General features: G+C 50.9%; 1 protein-coding gene across 3 annotated transcripts in view; it reads left to right on the top strand.

Annotated features, from left to right (window-relative positions):
- Positions 1-3,321: 3,321 nt before the first annotated feature.
- LOC134338914 (caveolin-1-like) overlaps positions 3,322-17,456 on the top strand; it is a 32,356-nt gene continuing 18,221 nt past the window's right edge. Inside the window, exons 1-3 of one of the 3 annotated variants that reach the window (XM_063035104.1) lie at positions 3,322-3,549; positions 5,769-5,956; positions 9,056-9,273. In XM_063035104.1, the coding sequence (XP_062891174.1) occupies positions 3,403-3,549; positions 5,769-5,956; positions 9,056-9,125 (405 nt within the window). In that variant the 5' untranslated portion in view covers positions 3,322-3,402 and the 3' untranslated portion in view covers positions 9,126-9,273. Of the gene's footprint in view, positions 3,550-5,768; positions 5,957-6,418; positions 8,360-9,055; positions 9,285-17,456 lie in introns of those variants that run through there. The other 2 variants (XM_063035102.1, XM_063035103.1) reach the window with 2 other exon arrangements.

Raw genomic sequence — 17,456 nt, forward strand, 5'->3', positions numbered from 1 at the left:
GGAGGGCTGGTACCGAGGGAGGGTCTCTGTGGGAGGGTGTTACTGAGGGAGGGTCTCTATGAGAGTGGTGGTACTGAAGGCAAACTCCATTCTTGTCAAGCTGCACCTGTTCACTAACATGTTCCCTCACTTCCCATTGGGATTTCGAAAGCACCAATCCTCATTACGACCCTTCTCCAAACACGTGGCGGAGAGAATGTGACATCAGGACAGTGTTTGACCAAGCGTGGTATCAGTTAAAAGGAAGGGCACCAAGGAGAAACCACTTGCATGACTAGAGTCTCACAGTTAGTCTGGAGATTGTAAACATCAGGGATTCTGCAGGTGCTGGAAATCTTAAACAACACACACAAAATGCAGGAAGAACTCAGCAGGTCAGGCAGCATCCATGGAGGGAAATAAACAATCGATATTTGGTGCCGAGATCCTCCATTGGGACTGGAAAGCAAGTGGGCAGAAACCAGAATGTGAGGGAAGGGAAAGGGTTCGATCATGCACATCCCAGAGCATCCCTGTGGAACCTCAGCAGTGTCCCAGACATAAGAGTATTACAACACAGTAACGGGCCCTTTGGCCAAGGACTCCATATCAAATGAGTTGTCCCACCAACCCGCACCTGGACCACTGCCCTCCATACCTCTCCCACCCATGTAATTATCCAAACTTCTCTTAAATGCAGCAATCAAACTCACATACAGTGTTCCACACTAGCATCTGAGTGAAGTTCCCCTTCAGTGCCCCATTATTTCATCTTCCACCCTTCCAGTTGTAGTCTCACCCAAGCTCAGTGGAAAAAGCCTGCTTTAATTTACCCTCTATACCCCTTAACGACCTACTCCCTCAATGGCCTTCCTTCCAACACAAGGTCAGGACTGACCATCATTTCCCTTTTACATGCAATGGTATTCCTTTCGACATGCTGGGTGAGGATGGGGTCACTGAACAACGGGCCACATAAGCACCATGGCTTCTGTTGAGTTGACTCATCTCCTGACACCCATTTTATAAGGCACTGGTCAGCAGTGCGGCGAAATTATTCCACTTGCTGGATAACCACCGTGGCAACAGCTCTCAGGAAACTCCACACTGTCCAGGACAATACACCCTGCCACTCCCCACCGGCCACAAAATGGACCGCAGCTGCCCACCCCGACAGTAACTTGCCGAAACCAACACTTCCTTCCTCCGCGGTCGAGAGCAGCAGGCGCGGGGTAACACCGCCACCTGCAGGCTGCCCGCAAAACTGCGCACTATGATAAACGCGAGATAATCAGCACACTCTGGAAATCCGAAGTAACACACCCAAAATGCTGGAAGAACTCAGCAGGCCAGGCAGCGTCTATGGAAAAGAGTAACCCTTTTCCAGAGTTGCTGCCTGGCTTGCTGAGTTCCTCCAGCACTTTGTGTGTGAAACTGCGCACTATCCTGTCTTGGAAGTACCTCAGCGTTCCTTCATGCCCACGGGGTCTAAATCCTGGAACTCCCCTTCCCAACAATCAGGATATCAGGAGGGGACTCCCCACTCATCCACTCACCACTTCAGGGGCACACATAAAACCCTGATCCTTTCAGCGCATCCTGCCAGGTGGAGGACTGGAGACCTCCAGAGGGCAGTGATTCGCCTTATACTGTATTCGAACAGCTCAGTGCCCTAAACGGCCCTTGTGTATTTCTGCATTGTTATTGTTTTACCTTATTCTAGCTCAACGCACTGTGTAATGATCTGATCTGTGTAAACAGCATGCAAGACAAGCTCTTCAGTGTATCAATGTTCAAAGTACATTTATTATCAATATATACGTTATACAATCTTGAGATTTGTCTCCTAACAGGCACCCACAAGGCAAAGAAACCCAAAAGAATCCATAAAAAATGTGCAAAGAGAAAAAAAACACAAATTATGCAAACAATAAGGGCAAGCAAATAGTGTTTTGAACTGAAGTCTGAGACCTATAGTTCAGTGCAGAGTCAAGTAAACCTCACAGAGCAGCAAGCTGAACCGACCCATCTCTTGCCTCAGGTCCCGACACCCTGACCTTTTCAATCTGGCCCGCTGCCAAAATCATTGTCAAAAGATTGGTTCAGTTGCCTCGATACGCTCTGGGGCCTGGACCCCACCTCCTTGATTCGGCCCGCACTGGGACAGTGATAAACCAACCAGCTTAAACAGCTCTGACCAGCTGGGCCGAAGTTTCTGCATTGCATCACCGCTGTGTGAATTAGACAAGCTCCAAATTATTATTGAATAGTGAAAGGCCTAGATAGAGAGGATGTTTCCTATAGTGGGGGAGGGCACAGAAAGAGTGGATGTGGAGAGGATGCCTCCTATAGTGGGGGAATCTAGGACCAGAGGGCACAGATAGAGTGGATGTGGAGAGGATGTTTCCTATAGTGGGGGAGTCTAGCACCAGAGGGCACAGATAGAGTGGATGTGGAGAGGATGTTTCCTATAGTGGGGGAGGGCACAGAAAGAGTGGATGTGGAGAGGATGTTTCCTATAGTGAGGGAATCTAGGACCAGAGGGCATAGATAGAGTGGATGTGGAGAGGATGTTTCCTATAGTGAGGGAATCTAGGACCAGAGGGCATAGATAGAGTGGATGTGGAGAGGATGTTTCCTACAGTGAGGGAATCTAGGACCAGAGGGCATAGATAGAGTGGATGTGGAGAGGATGCTTCCTACAGGGGAGTCCAGGACCGGAGGGACATCCATTTAGAAGAAAGATGAGGGTGAATTTCTTCATCCAGACGGTGGTGAATCTCTGGAGTTCATTGCCACAAATGACTATGGAGGCCCAGACAATGGGTGTATTTGAAGAAGAGGTCGATAGGTTTTAGATTACCCAAAGCGTCAAAGGTTACGGGGAGAAGGCAGGAAAATGAGCTTGAGAGGGATAATAATTCGGCCATGATGAATGGTGGTGCATATTTGATATGCCAAATGGTCTAATTCTGCTCCATTCTTATGGTCTTGTTGAGGAAATTTAAATCGCACTGAAAAGGTGGTGTAGATATGACCGCTCTCTCTGGCTGGGTCTTTGAGCTTCCAGCATAGTGTAAAATCATTGCTCCATGATGAGCACGACTCACTCAACAGCAGGGCATCGCCTCCTTGCACCTGATGGAGGAGATCGAGGAGCCAGGCAGTGATGTTAAGTCAAGGGGTGACAGGCTTGGGGGGGGGGCGCAGGGAAGGAAGGAGGGAAGGAGGGAGGTGTCCCTTTAAGTGGTCACAGCCCTGGCCTCCATGTCAGCAGAATACTGGGCACGAATTAACTCTGCCTCCCAAAATAGAACAGTCCACTCGACAGGAGACGAGCACAGACAGGCAGGCAGGCAGGGTCGGGCTAGGGGACAACAACGGGTCCAAGTTTGATTTAAGTAACCTTTGCCTCGGAGAGCCATGAACGGAGACTATACGAAGATCGAGCTTGACGACCAGCCTCGGGGCCCTGGAGGCAGTGGGGAGGGGACCCCACAGCCCGCCCCGGCTGACAGCTCGCCAGGCCAGGAGAACAGGGACCCAGAGGGGATTAACCAGCACCTCAAGGTAGTATACTTCAATCTGCCCCCTCCTCAGGGGTAGAGAGCGAGGTTAGCGACTTCACTTGGAGCCTGGGATTTGTCCCCACTGGGATCTGTCTCAGAGCTCGTAAAATATGCAAGATAGCTGCCAGCTTGCGATTCATCTGGGATTGAATGAGAGGCATTAACTACATTGTACAGCATGGAAACAGGCCCTTTGGCCCAACTGTTCCATGCTATCCCACCTAACCTAGTTCCACTTGCCTCTGAGCCACTTAAATGCTATTGAAGATGGCACCAGTGATCTGTTGCAGTTTTATGCAATTTTGATCAGGGCGGACTTCCACTGTGGGAGACGTGGCACTGGATTGAACTGAAATGAGCTGAACAGAATGTGCCAGGAATCTTAAGATGTCTTTGTGATTTGGTGTGTTGTATCGTGTTTCTCGTTTGTTTTTTTCCTTGCCATTTGTGCAATTTGTTCTTTTTTTGCATGTTGGGGTTTTGATGTTTTTCTGTACACTGGATCCATGGTGATTCTTGGTTTCATGGCTGTCTCTGGGAAAGACGAATCTCAGGGTTGTGTACTGCATACATACTTTAATAATAAACACAGCTTTGACTTCAAATCTTTTGATGTGCCCGCTTCAATCACTTCCTCTGGCAACTCTGGCAATGTCTGCGTATCTGAGCTTGCTGCAGGCCGGAGGCTGAACAGGGTGGCGGTCCTGGGGCTGTGTGTGGGAGGGAGGAACAGGGCTTGTTTCACTGCTGTTGTTTTGTTGGTGGTTGTGTTCTGTGTGGTTTTGCCGAGCGTTGTGGGAATACTGTGTTGGCACCAGAATATGTGGCGACACTTGGCCAGCCCCCAGAGCGTCGTTAGGTTGCGTTGGTTATTGTCGCAGACGATGCATTTTTCCCTAAGTTTCGATGACGTGATAAATAAACTTGAACCTTGAATCAACTTGCTTCACAAATGGACCCTTCTCTGGGTGAAGAATTTACCCCTCAGATTCCAATTAAATCTCACCCTCCCTGACGTAAACCAGTTCTTAACTCCCCAACCCTGGAGAAAAAGACAATTCTCCTTACTATAACCCCTCATGATTTTACACACACAGTCCCCACAGTTCCTCGCAGTCTCCCAATGAGAAAAGTCCCAATCTTTCTCCATAACTCAGCTCTTTAAATCCTGGCAACATCCTCATAAATCTCCTTTGCACTCTTTCCGAAGTAATGGCATCTTTCCTCTAACAGAGCGACCAAAACTGAATGCAGTATTTCAAATGTGGCCTCAACTTCTACAACTGCAACATAACGTCCTAACTTGTATACTCAGTGCGCTAACTGATGAAGGCATGTGTGCCAGAGGTTTCCTTCACCATCCTGTCTACCTGCTGCGTCACGTTCACGCACACCTAGGTCTGACCATTTCAGGACACTGCTGCTCACTGTGACAGTTCAACTTCCTGAAGTGTAACACTGATGTGAAACTTTGGGACTTGAGTTTTAGACAAAGGTTGAACAGGTTCGGACTTTATTCCCTGGAGTGAGGAAGAACAAGGGGAGATTTGATAGAGGTATGCAAAATTATGAGGGGTATAGACAGGGTCTTTTCACTGAGGTTAGGTGACAGTAGAACGAGAGGTCACAGGTAAAGGGTGAAAGGTGAAACGTGCAAGGGGAGAATTCCTTCACTCAGAGGGTGGCGCAGGCAGAAGTGGTGGATATGGATTGGATTTCAATGTTTAAGCGATGTTTGGATAAGCACGTGGATGGGAGGGGTACGGATGGATTGGATCCAGGTGCAGGTCGATGGGACTAGGCAGAATAACGGTTCAGAACGTGACGAATGGGACAAAGGGCTGTTTCTGTGCCGTAGTCTCTATGACTCCACATAGGATGTTCCCATTCCTAAATGCATGTAAGATAAGCACATTGATGCTGGGAAAAACTGAAGCATTATGTGTGAGTGGAGGGTTAGCTTGATCTTAGAGAAGGCCAAAGAGTCAGTACAACATTGTGGGCCGAATGGCCTGTACTGTGCTGTACGTTCCAAGCTTTAAACACCAAGTTGTCTCCATTCTGATTCTATCCCACCAGTTTGGGAAGGAGGCCCACCCAGTGTTGAGTGAAGCCTCTCCTGTAAGGGTCTCAAGCTAGAAGGAGGAAGGGTGAGGAGCTATCCAGGAGGGCCCAGGTCTGAGAATGCACGATCTGGGGAGTGTTCTGTCTTGGTTGCAGGTGGATTTTGAGCAATTGATCGGAGAACCGGAGAGCGCCCACAGCTTTGACAAGGTCTGGGCGTGGAGCAACATCTCCTTCGAGGTCTGCAAGCTCTGGGGTTACCGTGTCATCTCTCTGCTGTGTGCCATCCCGGCCTCCATCGCTGCTGGCTGCCTTTTCGCATTCGCCAGCTGCCTGCACATCTGGTGAGCAGAGAGGGAGAGGACTGGGACGGGAGTGTGGGGAGGGTGGAGCAGAGAAGGGGAGATGGGACAGGAGTGAGGGAGTGGGATGGGGAGGAAGACGTATGGGAGTGGGAATGGGGTGTTGGTTGAGGAAATGGGAGAGAGGTAATGGGTGGTGAAAGGGGAGGGGGAGGGTGGGGGGAAGTGGGGAGAGGGAATAGGGAGTGGGGGGGTGAGGGAGAGGGAGTGGGTAAGTGGGGGAGGGGTAGGAGAGTGGAGAGTGCGAGTGGGGAGGGGGGAGGGAGAGGGGAGTGTGGGGGGGAGGGGAGGGAGAGGGAGAGGGGGTGGTAGAGGGGAGGGGAGGGGGAAGGGGAGGGGGAGGGAGAGGGGGAGGGGGAGGGGAGGGGGAGGTACAGGAGCAGAGTGGGAGAGGACATGTTGCCCACCGGCTCTGACCTTTACCTTGCTCCCGCTGCCCACCAGGTGCCTGGTTCCCTGTGCCCGGATGTGCCTCCTGTGCCGGCCCACCTGGCAGAGTTTCTGCCTCATCGTGACGGATGCCGTCGTTGCTCCCTTCTGCACCAGCGTCAGCCACTGCTGCCGCCGCGTCCACCTGCGGCTGGCCCGCCTCTAGCCCCAGGCAGCCCCACCCCACCCAGCCCCACTCGCAGTGGGTCTCGGTCAAACAGGCCCTGGGCCCATTACTTTGCGCTGATCTTCTAACCCTCCCCTCCCACATAGTCCTCCCGTTTTCTGTCATCTGTGTGCTTATCTAAGAGTTTCTTAAATGTCCCTCATGTACGCATACCATCCCTGACAGGGCATTCCATGTACCCACCACTCTCCATGTAAAAAAAAGAACTACCTCTGACACTCCCTCTATACTTGCCTTCAATCACCTTAAAATTATGCCCCTTCTTATTAGCCATTTCTGCTCTGGTAAAAAGTTTCTGGCTGCCCACTCTATCTATGCCTCTTATCGTCTCGTACATGTCTGTCAAGTCACCTCTCACCTTCCTTCGCGCCAGGGAGAAAAGCCCTAGACCACTTGACCTATCTGCATAAGACATGCTCTCTAATCCAGGCAGCATCCTGGTGAATCTCCTCTGCACCCTCTCTAAAGCTTCCTGGACACGCTTCACACTTCACACACCCATCTTTGCCCCACCTACTGCCCCTCTGCTGCTCACAGGGGTACTCACACCCTCCCTCCCAGAACCCAACTCCACTATCCAGTCCCAGCCCCCACCCCCAGTCAGTGCAGTTGCCCCACACGAGGTTTAGCAATGGTCCCAATGTTGAGGCTGGGGGAGTACAGATGATGCTCATTCCTCAGTCCCCTGCCTGGCGGATGGTGAGGATGCCCAACCACTGGAGGCAAAGGGCATCGAAGTGAGAGGCGACAATGAGAGAAGAGAGGCAGCCCCCGCCTTCTGGCAGGTCCCTCCATCCTGGGACACCAGTTTCTGGCCACGAACTTTTAGCTTGATGTCACCATGAACCAAAGGGATCATCCTTTCCCTCCCCACCCCTTCCCTCTCCCCCCCAATGCTCCTTCCCCTTCACTGCTCCTTCCCCCCATTACCCCTCCCCCTCCCCTTCCCCCTCCCTTCACAACCCCTTCCCCTCCCCCTCACCGCTCCTTCTCCCCTCTCACAGTCCCTTCACCCTTCCCCTTGCTGCCCCTATCCCTTTCCCTCACAGCCTCTTCCCCTCCCCACCCACAGCCCCTTCCCCTCCCTCTTACAGGCCCTTCCCTTCACTGTGTCTTCCCCCACCCCTCGCTGCCCCTTCCCCCTTCCCCACCCCCCACAGTCCCTTCCCCTTCCCCTCAGTGCCATCTCACGTCCCACGAAACTGTTTGGCTCGTCGAGTCTGCTGCTTCATTCACTCAGGATTAGGCCATTCAGTCCTTCTCCTGCCCTTCCCCTATAACCTTTAGCGCCCCTGCTCATCGTGAGGCAATCAAGCTTGGCCTCCGCAGCGGTCCGATACAATGAATTCCTCCTCATCTCGTCTCTGTTCTAAATGGGTGTTCTTTGTTTTCTGAGGCTGTGTCCTTTGGTCCTGGACTCTTGGACTCTCCCCACAATAAAACTATCCTCTCCATGTCCACTCTATCTCTCCCCTCACTATCCCTTCTCTCTGCTCACCAACCTCATCTCCCTATCCCACCTCTCCCCTCCCTGCCCCTCACTACCCCTCTCCTCCTCTCCCCTCCAGCCACCGGCTCGCTGGGCTTACTCAGGCTCCCTTGGCTGTGCCAAGACAGGAGGTGACGGGGACCCCGAGCCAGTCCAGTTCTGACCCCCAGGTGCCGGGCGATAGAGAGACTCCCAGTGTAGGATGAACCATGGTGTCAGGGGAACCTATGGGTCATTTTGTAATAAAGTTACTATGATGGTAATTGTGTCTCTGTTACTATTGACAGAACTCCACACAACTGGGGACCAGGATGGGTGCTGCTATTCTCCATCTCCTCACTTTCCCTCTCTCGATCTTCAGTCCTCATTCTCTTTCTTGCAATAGCTTCGTCTCCCTCTCTGCATCGCTGCATTGGAATCAGTCGGAACCTCCTTGCTCCCTCTCTCCCACACCCCTCTCTCTCTCTCTATCCCTCTTCCCCCTCTCTCTGCCTCTCTCCTTCTCTTCCCCTCGCCATGTCTCTCTCTCCCTCCCTGTGTCTCTCCTCTCCACCTCTCCATCGTCTCTCCCCCTCTCCTTCTCTGCCTCTCTACTTCATTCTCCCTCTCTCTGTCTCCCTGACTCTCTCTCCACCTCTCTCCCCATCTGTCTCTCTCCTCTCCCCCTCTCTCTGCCTCCCTCTCCAACGTCATGTCAACTGCAGATCACTTGGTAACTCACGATTCAAGAGTTTGGGGGGCGGTGGGGTTGCAAAGACGCCAGTTTGGATGCCTTGGCTGGCACCGCGGGAGGGGGCGTTGCGCTGTGGGAGGGGGCGTGGTGAGAAGGGGAAGTGGGGTGAGGAAGGAGGGAGTGCTGTGTAGCCGGGGGGGGGGGGCGGGGGAAGCACCACTTCGCTCTTTCTCTGCCTCTCTCTCTCTCTCTCTCTCCCTCCCTCCCTCCCTCCACCCCCTACGTTTTCACCACACATGTCAGGTTACAAAGCATCCCAGGACTCTTGGCGAGGTTGCTGACGGGGCGGGGAGCAATCGCTGGGCTGTGCTGACCGGCCGGTCTAGCGGAACCCGAGGGAGGCAGGTGCCTAGCAGCGGGGAGCATGGCCGAGGAGGTACAGAGGAAGGAAGCCCTCCACGCTGACACCCACACCAAAGAGATCGACTTGGTGAAGAGAGACCCCAAGCACCTCAACGATGAAATCGTTAAAGTAAGTCCTAGCAGTATGACTCAGGCAGGCCAATAACTGGGTCTCGTTCTATATTTAGGTAGCATCTGGCTGGCTTTAAATATATATGTACATAGGACTCATCTATCTAAGGCTGGATGAGGTGGGGGAATGAGAGGGTCGTAACAGTGCAGGGGGGGAAGCTGTTGTAGGCACTGGGGCAGGCCCTTCGGCCCGACTAGTCCGTGATGGAATTCATAAACTGACGAGATGCTGGAAGCCCAGAACAATACACACAAAATGCTGGAGGAACTCAGCAGGTCAGGCATCTATGGAGGGGAATAGACCTTTGGCGTTTCGCGCCAAGACCCTTCATCAGGACTGGACCTGAAACGCCAGCTGCTTGTTCCTCTCCCCGACTTGCTGACTTCCCTCAGCGGTTTTTGTGTGTGTTAGTCCATGTTGGCCTTATCTTCTGCCTTGTCCCCCCGTCCTGCCTTCCTTACCCCTCCCTGTGGCCAGCTGGTGGTGCAGTGAGATCAGCGCCGGATGCCGGAGCGAAGGTTCCCGAGTTTGAATCCTTACCCCTCCTATACATGTAACTATCCAAACTTTTCTAAACATCACAACTGAACCTGTATCCACCACTCCTGCTGGCAGCTCGTTCCACATTCTCACTACTCATTCTTAAATATTTCACCTGTAACCCTAACCTAGCCCTTTACTTCCAGTAAATGCTGGCTACTTTTAGAGCAATGTATGAAGTTAAGACATTGTAGCAGAATTAGGCCATTCGGTCCATTGAGTCTGCTCACCATCCCATAATGGCTGACATTGAGATTTCATAAAGCACTGGTGAGGCCTCACTTGAAGTATTCTTGGAGTATTGTGAGCAGTTCTGGGCCCCTTACAAAGGATTTGCTGAAATTGGAGGAAGGGTCAAAAGGGGTTCAAGAAAATGATTCCAGGATTAAACGGCTTGTCATATGAAGAGCGTTTGATGGCTCTAGACCTGTAATCACTGGAATTCAGAAGAATGACGGGTGACCTCATTGAAACCTATCGAATTGTTAAAGTGGATGTTTCCTATGGTGGGGGAGCCTAAGACCAGAGGACACAGCCTCAGAACAGAGGGGCATCCTTTTAGAACAGAGATGAGAAGGGATTTCTTTAGCCAAAGAGTAATATGTAGCATTCATTTCCACTGGTAGCTGTGGAGGCCAAGTCTTTATGTATACTTAAGGCAAAGGTTGATTGATTCAGGGCATGAGTGGATACCAGGGGGCGGGAGATAGGGGGAAGCGGGAGATTGGGGCTGAGAAGAAATTTTGACCAGCCATGATGAAATGGCAGGATAGACTCGATGGACCAAATGGCCTAATTCTGCTCCTATATCTTGCGGTCTTATTTATTATCTCTATCCCATTCTCCTACCTTCTCCCTGTAACCTTTGATACCCTTATGAACAAGAATCTATTAAACTCTGCTTTAAATATACCCAATGACTTGGCCTCCACAGCTGTCTGTGGTGATGAATTCCACAGATTCACCATCCTCTGGCTAATGAAATTCCTCCTCATCTCTGTTCTAAAGGGATACTCCTCTATTCTGAGGCTGTGCCCTCTGGTGCTAGACTCCCCACCAGAGGAAACATCTGGCCCACAGCCATCAAACGCTGCTGATACATTAACCCTTTAACTCCTGGGATCAAGCTTGTGAACCTACTCTTGATCCCCTCCAATGTTAGCATATCTTTTTTTAGACAAGGGCTCAAAACTGCTCACAATACACCAAGTCAGTCCTCACCAGTGCTTTATACAGCCTCAGCATGACAACCTTGCTTTCATATTCTGGTCCTCTCAAAATAAAAGCTAACATTTCATTTGCCTCCCTTACTACTGACTCAGATTGCAAGTTAACCTTCAGGGAATCTTGCATAAAGACTCTGAAGTCCCTTTGCACCTCCGATTTATGAATTTTCTACCCATTTAGAAAATCATCTGTGTCTTTCTTCCTTCTACCAAAGTTCATGACCATACACTTCCCAACACTATATTCCATCTGTCACTTCTTTGGTCATTCTTTTATCTGTCCAAATTATTCTGTAGACCCTCTGCTTCCTCAACATTACCTGCCTCTCCGCCCATCATCCGGAAACTTGGCCACAAAGCCATCAGTTCCGTCATCCAAACCAATGTGAAAAGAAGCAATCCCAAAACAGGCCCCGCTGGAACACCACTTGTCACCGACGGCTAACCAGAAAAGGTCCCCCTTTATTCTGACTCTTCCTCCTGCCAATCAGACACTGCTTTACCCATACTAGTATCTTTACTCCTAATACCCTGGGCTCTAATCTTGTTTAACAGCCACACGTGTGGCACTTTGTCAAAGGCCTTCTGAAAATCCAAGTACACAACATCCACTGGTTCTCCTTTGTCCATCCTGCTTGTTATTTCCTCAAAGAATTCCAACAGATTTGTCAGCCTGATTTATCATGTGTCTCCAAGTACCCTGAGATCTCATCCTTAATACTGGACTCCAACATCTTCCCAACCATTGGAGTTAGGCTAACTGGCTTATGATTTCCTTTTGCCTCCCTCTCTTCATAAAGAGTGGAGTGACATTTGCAATTTTCCAGTTCTCCAGAACCATTCCAGAATCTGGTGATTCTTGAAAGATCATTACTCTACAATCCATAGTCTCTTCAGTCACCTTTCTCAGAACCCTGGAGTGTAGTCCACCTGGTCCAAGACACTTCTTTACCTTCAGACCTTTCAGCTTCCCAAGTACCTTCTCCTTAGTAATAGCAACTACACTCACTTCAGTTCCCTGACACTCTCTAATCCCTGGCATACTGGCAATGATTTCCACAGTGACGATTGACACAAAATACTTACTCAGTTCATCCGTCATTTCTTTGTCTCTCATTATCACCTCTCCACTGTCACTTTCCAGTGGTCTGATATCCACTCTTACCCCCTTTTCACTCTTTATATCTCTGAGAAAAACTTTTGGTATCGTCTTTTAAATTATTAGCTAGCTAACCTTCATATTTCATCTTTTCCCTCCTTATAGCTTTTTTTAGTTGCCATCCAACACACATAAAAATTGCTGGTGAACGCAGCAGGCCAGGCAGCATCTCTAGGAAGAGGTGCAGTCGACGTTTCAGGCCGAGACCCTTCGTCAGGACTAACTGAAGGAAGAGTGAGTAAGGGATTTGAAAGCTGGAGGGGGAGATGCAAAATGATAGGAGAAGACAGGAGGGGGAGGGATGGAGCCAAGAGCTGGACAGGTGATAGGCAAAAGGGATACGAGAGGATCATGGGACAGGAGGTCCGGGAAGAAAGACAGGGGGGGGGTGGGACCCAGAGGATGGGCAAGGGGTATATTCAGAGGGACAGAGGGAGAAAAAGGAGAGTGAGAGAAAGAATGTGTGTATAAAAATAAGTAACAGATGGGGTACGAGGGGGAGGTGGGGCATTAGCGGAAGTTAGAGAAGTCGATGTTCATGCCATCAGGTTGGAGGCTACCCAGACGGAATATAAGGTGTTGTTCCTCCAACCTGAGTGTGGCTTCATCTTTACAGTAGAGGAGGCCATGGACAGACATGTCAGAATGGGAATGGGATGTGGAATTAAAATGTGTGGCCACTGGGAGATCCTGCTTTCTCTGGCGGACAGAGCGTAGGTGTTCAGCAAAGCGGTCTCCCAGTCTGCGTCGGGTCTCGCCAATAGATAAAAGGCCACATCGGGAGCACCGGACGCAGTATATCACCCCAGCCGACTCACAGGTGAAGTGTTGCCTCACCTGGAAGGACTGTTTGGGGCCCTGAATGGTGGTAAGGGAGGAAGTGTAAGGGCATGTGTAGCACTTGTTTTGCTTACACGGATAAGTGCCAGGAGGGAGATCAATGGGGAGGGATGGGGGGGACGAATGGACAAGGGAGTCGCGTAGGGAGCGATCCCTGCGGAATGCAGGGGGGGGGGAGGGAAAGATGTGCTTAGTGGTGGATCCCGTTGGAGGTGGTGGAAGTTACGGAGAATAATATGTCTATCCATGGCCTCCTCTACTGTAAAGATGAAGCCACACTCAGGTTGGAGGAACAACACCTTATATTCTGTCTGGGTAGCCTCCAACCTGATGGCATGAACATCGACTTCTCTAACTTCCGCTAATGCCCCACCTCCCCCTCGTACCCCATCTGTTACTTATTTTTATACACACATTCTTTCTCTCACTCTCCTTTTTCTCCCTCTGTCCCTCTCACTATACCCCTTGCCCATCCTCTGGGTGCCCTCCCCACCCTTGTCTTTCTTCCCGGACCTCCTGTCCCATGATCTTCTCGTATCCCTTTTGCCTATCACCTGTCCAGCTCTTGGCTCCATCCCTCCCCCTCCTGTCTCCTCCTATCATTTTGGATCTCCCCCTCCCCCTCCAACTTTCAAATCCCTTACTCACTCTTCCTTCAGTTAGTCCTGACGAAGGGTCTCGGCCTGAAACGTCGACTGTACCTCTTCCTATAGATGCTGCCTGGCCTGCTGCGTTCACCAACAACTTTGATGTGTGTTGCTTGAATTTCCAGCATCTGCAGAATTCCTGTTGTTTTAGTTGCCATCCATTGGTTTTAAAAATCTTCCTAATCCTCTAACTTCCCACTAATTTTTGCTATTATATGCCCCCTCGTTTACTTTTATGGTGTCTTTGGCTTCCTCCATCAGCCATGGTTGCCTCATCCTGCTTTCAAAGTATTTCTTCATCTTAGGGATGTATCTACCCTGCGGCTTCTGAATTTCTCCCAGAAACTTCAGCCATTGCTTCTCTGCTGTCATCCCTGCTAATGTCCCTTTCCAACCAGCTTTGGTCAGCGCCTCTCTCGTGCCTCTGTAATTCCCTTAACGCCGCTGTAATACTGATACATCTGACTTCAACTTCTCCCTCTCAAACTGCAGAGTGAATTCGATCATATTATGATCACTGTCTCCTAAAGGTTCTTTACCTTAAGCTCCTTAATCAAATCTGGTGCATTACACGACACCTGATCCAGAATTCCCTTTCCCCTTGTTGGCTCAACCATTAGCTGTTTTAAAAAGGAATCTTGTAGGAATTCCAGAGATTCCCTCTCTTGGGATCCAGCACCAACCTGATTTTCCCAAGCTACCTGCATATTGAAACCCCCCATGACTATTGTAGTGTTACCCTTTTTTACAGGCCTTTTCTATCTCCCACTGTAATTTGTAGCTCACATCCTGGTTGCTGTTCAGAGGCCTGTATATAACTCCCCTCAGGGTCTTCTTATCCTTAACTCTACCCATCTTCTGATCCTTTGTCACTTCCTTCTAAAGATTTGATTTCATTTTTTTAACCAATAGAGCCACTCTACCCCCTCTGCCTACCTGCCTGTCCTTTCAAAACAAACGTGTATCCTTGGATATTAACATCCCAACTATGATCTTCATTCAGCCACTGACCCAGTAATGCCCACAGCATATCCGCCAGTCTCTAACTGTGCTACAATATCATCTACCTTATTTCCGTATACTGCATGCATTCCAATATAACACCTTCAGTCCTGTATTCATCACCCTTTTCAATTTTGCCCCCCTGTTCCACTGCAGCACATCTCATGGACCACAATTTTGCCCTGTCATCTGCCTGTCCTTCCTCACAGTCTCACGACAAACTGAATCAACTTGCACACTAATACCCTCAGCCCTGTCACTCTGGTTCCCATCCTCCCGCCAAATTAACTTAGACCCTCTGCAACAGTTCCAACAAACCTGCCTGCAAGGATAGTGGTCCAGGTGTAACCCATTCCTTTTGTACAAGTCATACCTTCCTTGGGAGAGATCCCAATGATCCAGAAATCGACTCCTCAGTCACACATTCACCTGCCAAATCATCCTATTCTTACCCTCACCGGCATGAGGCATAGGCAGAAATCCAGAGATTACTAGCCTTGAGGTCCTGCTTTTCAGCTTTCTACCTAGGTCCCTACATTCTCACTGCAGGACCTCATCCGTTTTTCTACTGAGGCCATTGGTGCCAATATGTACCACGACTTCCAGCTGTTCACCCTCCCCCATTAGAATGGTGCGGACCCGATCTGAAACATCCCTGACCCTGGCACCTGGGTGGCAACATGCGTCTCTTTCATGTTCACAGAATCTCCTGCCTGCTCTTCCAGGAATGGAATCCCCTATCACGACTGCACTCCTTTCCTCTCACCTTCTCTTCTGAGCTACAGCGCCAGAGACAAGGTTGCTGCAGCTTCCCCCCACCAGGTAACCCTCCCACCCCTCCCACAGCAGTATCCAAAGTGGTATACTTATCTCATTCTCTCACCCTTCCACATCCCACCCTGCTCCATTCCATTCAGGGAACTCAAAGAACCCACATGGTACCCTGCAAGTGTTTGATGAGATGGTGTGGAAGGAGCTTCACTCTGTGTCTGACCCCGGGAGTGTGTGATGGGACGGTGTGGAGGGAGCTTCACTCTGTGTCTGACCCTGGGAGTGTGTGATGGGACGGTGTGGAGGGAGATTCACTCTGTGTCTGACCCCGGGAGTTTGTGTTGGGATGGTGTGGAGGGAGATTCACTCTGTGTCTGACCCTGGGAGTGTGTGATGGGACAGTGTGGAGAGAGCTTCACTCTGTGTCTGACCCTGGGAGTGTGTGATGGGACGGTGTGGAGGGAGTTTCACCCTGTGTCTGACCCCGGGAGTGTGTGATGGGACAGTGTGGAGGGAGATTCACTCTGTGTCTGACCCCGGGAGTTTGTGATGGGATGGTGTGGAGGGAGATTCACTCTGTGTCTGACCCCGGGAGTGTGTGATGGGACGGTGTGGAGGGAGATTCACTCTGTGTCTGACCCCTGGAGTGTGTGATGGGACAGTGTGGAGGGAGATTCACTCTGTGTCTGACCCCGGGAGTGTGTGATGGGACGGTGTGGAGGGAGATTCACTCTGTGTCTGACCCCGGGAGTGTGTGATGGGACAGTGTGGAGGGAGCTTCACCCTGTGTCTGACCCCGGGGGGGGGGGGGTGTGATGGGACGGTGTGGAGGGAGATTCACTTTATGTCTGACCCCGGGAGTGTGTGATGGGACAGTGTGGAGGGAGATTCACTCTGTGTCTGACCCCGGGAGTTTGTGTTGGGACGGTGTGGAGGGAGATTCACTCTGTGTCTGACCCCGGGAGTGTGTGATGGGACGGTGTGGAGAGAGCTTCACTCTGTGTCTGACCCCGGGAGTGTGTGATGGGACAGTGTGGAGGGAGATTCACTCTGTGTCTGACCCCGGGAGTTTGTGATGGGACGGTGTGGAGGGAGATTCACTCTGTGTCTGACCCCGGGAGTGTGTGATGGGACGGTGTAGAGGGAGATTCACTCTGTGTCTGACCCCTGGAGTGTGTGATGGGACAGTGTGGAGGGAGATTCACTCTGTGTCTGACCCCGGGAGTGTGTGATGGGACGGTGTGGAGGGAGATTCACTCTGTGTCTGACCCCAGGAGTGTGTGATGGGACAGTGTGGAGGGAGCTTCACCCTGTGTCTGACCCCGGGGGGGGTGTGATGGGACGGTGTGGAGGGAGATTCACTTTATGTCTGACCCCGGTAGTGTGTGATGGGACGGTGTGGAGGGAGATTCACTCTGTGTCTGACCCCGGGAGTGTGTGATGGGACGGTGCGGAGGGAGTTTCACTGTGTCTGACCCCGGGAGTGTGTGATGGGACGGTGTGGAGGGAGATTCACTCTGTGTCTGACCCCAGGAGTGTGTGATGGGACAGTGTGGAGGGAGATTCACTCTGACCTCTGCATACCTTGACAAGAGACCAGCTGGAGAAACTGATCCCTCCACATAGATGAGATAGATGTGACCTGCCTTGAAAGTGTAAGACAGGTGTGGGGAGGAGGAGGGGGGAGTGTGATTGAAGGCCACAAATGTGAAGCCTCTCAGCAAAACATCACATCAGCTGTGGTCAACTAACTCCCAGTGGGAGCAGCACTAACTGACTGTTAGAGCACTGCAAAGACAGAGGAGCACTGTGTCATGGACACACCGCAGAGAGGAACCCTGTACAGTGTGTGTGTGTGTGACTGTGTATTGTGTCGGTATGAGTGGGTATGTTGTGTTTGTGTGTGTATGTCTGTGTGTGTTGTGTCGGTATGAGTGGGTATGTTGTGTTTGTTTGTGTGTGTGTCTGTGTGTGTTGTGTAGGT

The sequence above is a fragment of the Mobula hypostoma genome, chromosome 28 (genome assembly GCF_963921235.1).
Source record: "Mobula hypostoma chromosome 28, sMobHyp1.1, whole genome shotgun sequence".
Classification (NCBI taxonomy): domain Eukaryota; kingdom Metazoa; phylum Chordata; class Chondrichthyes; order Myliobatiformes; family Myliobatidae; genus Mobula; species Mobula hypostoma.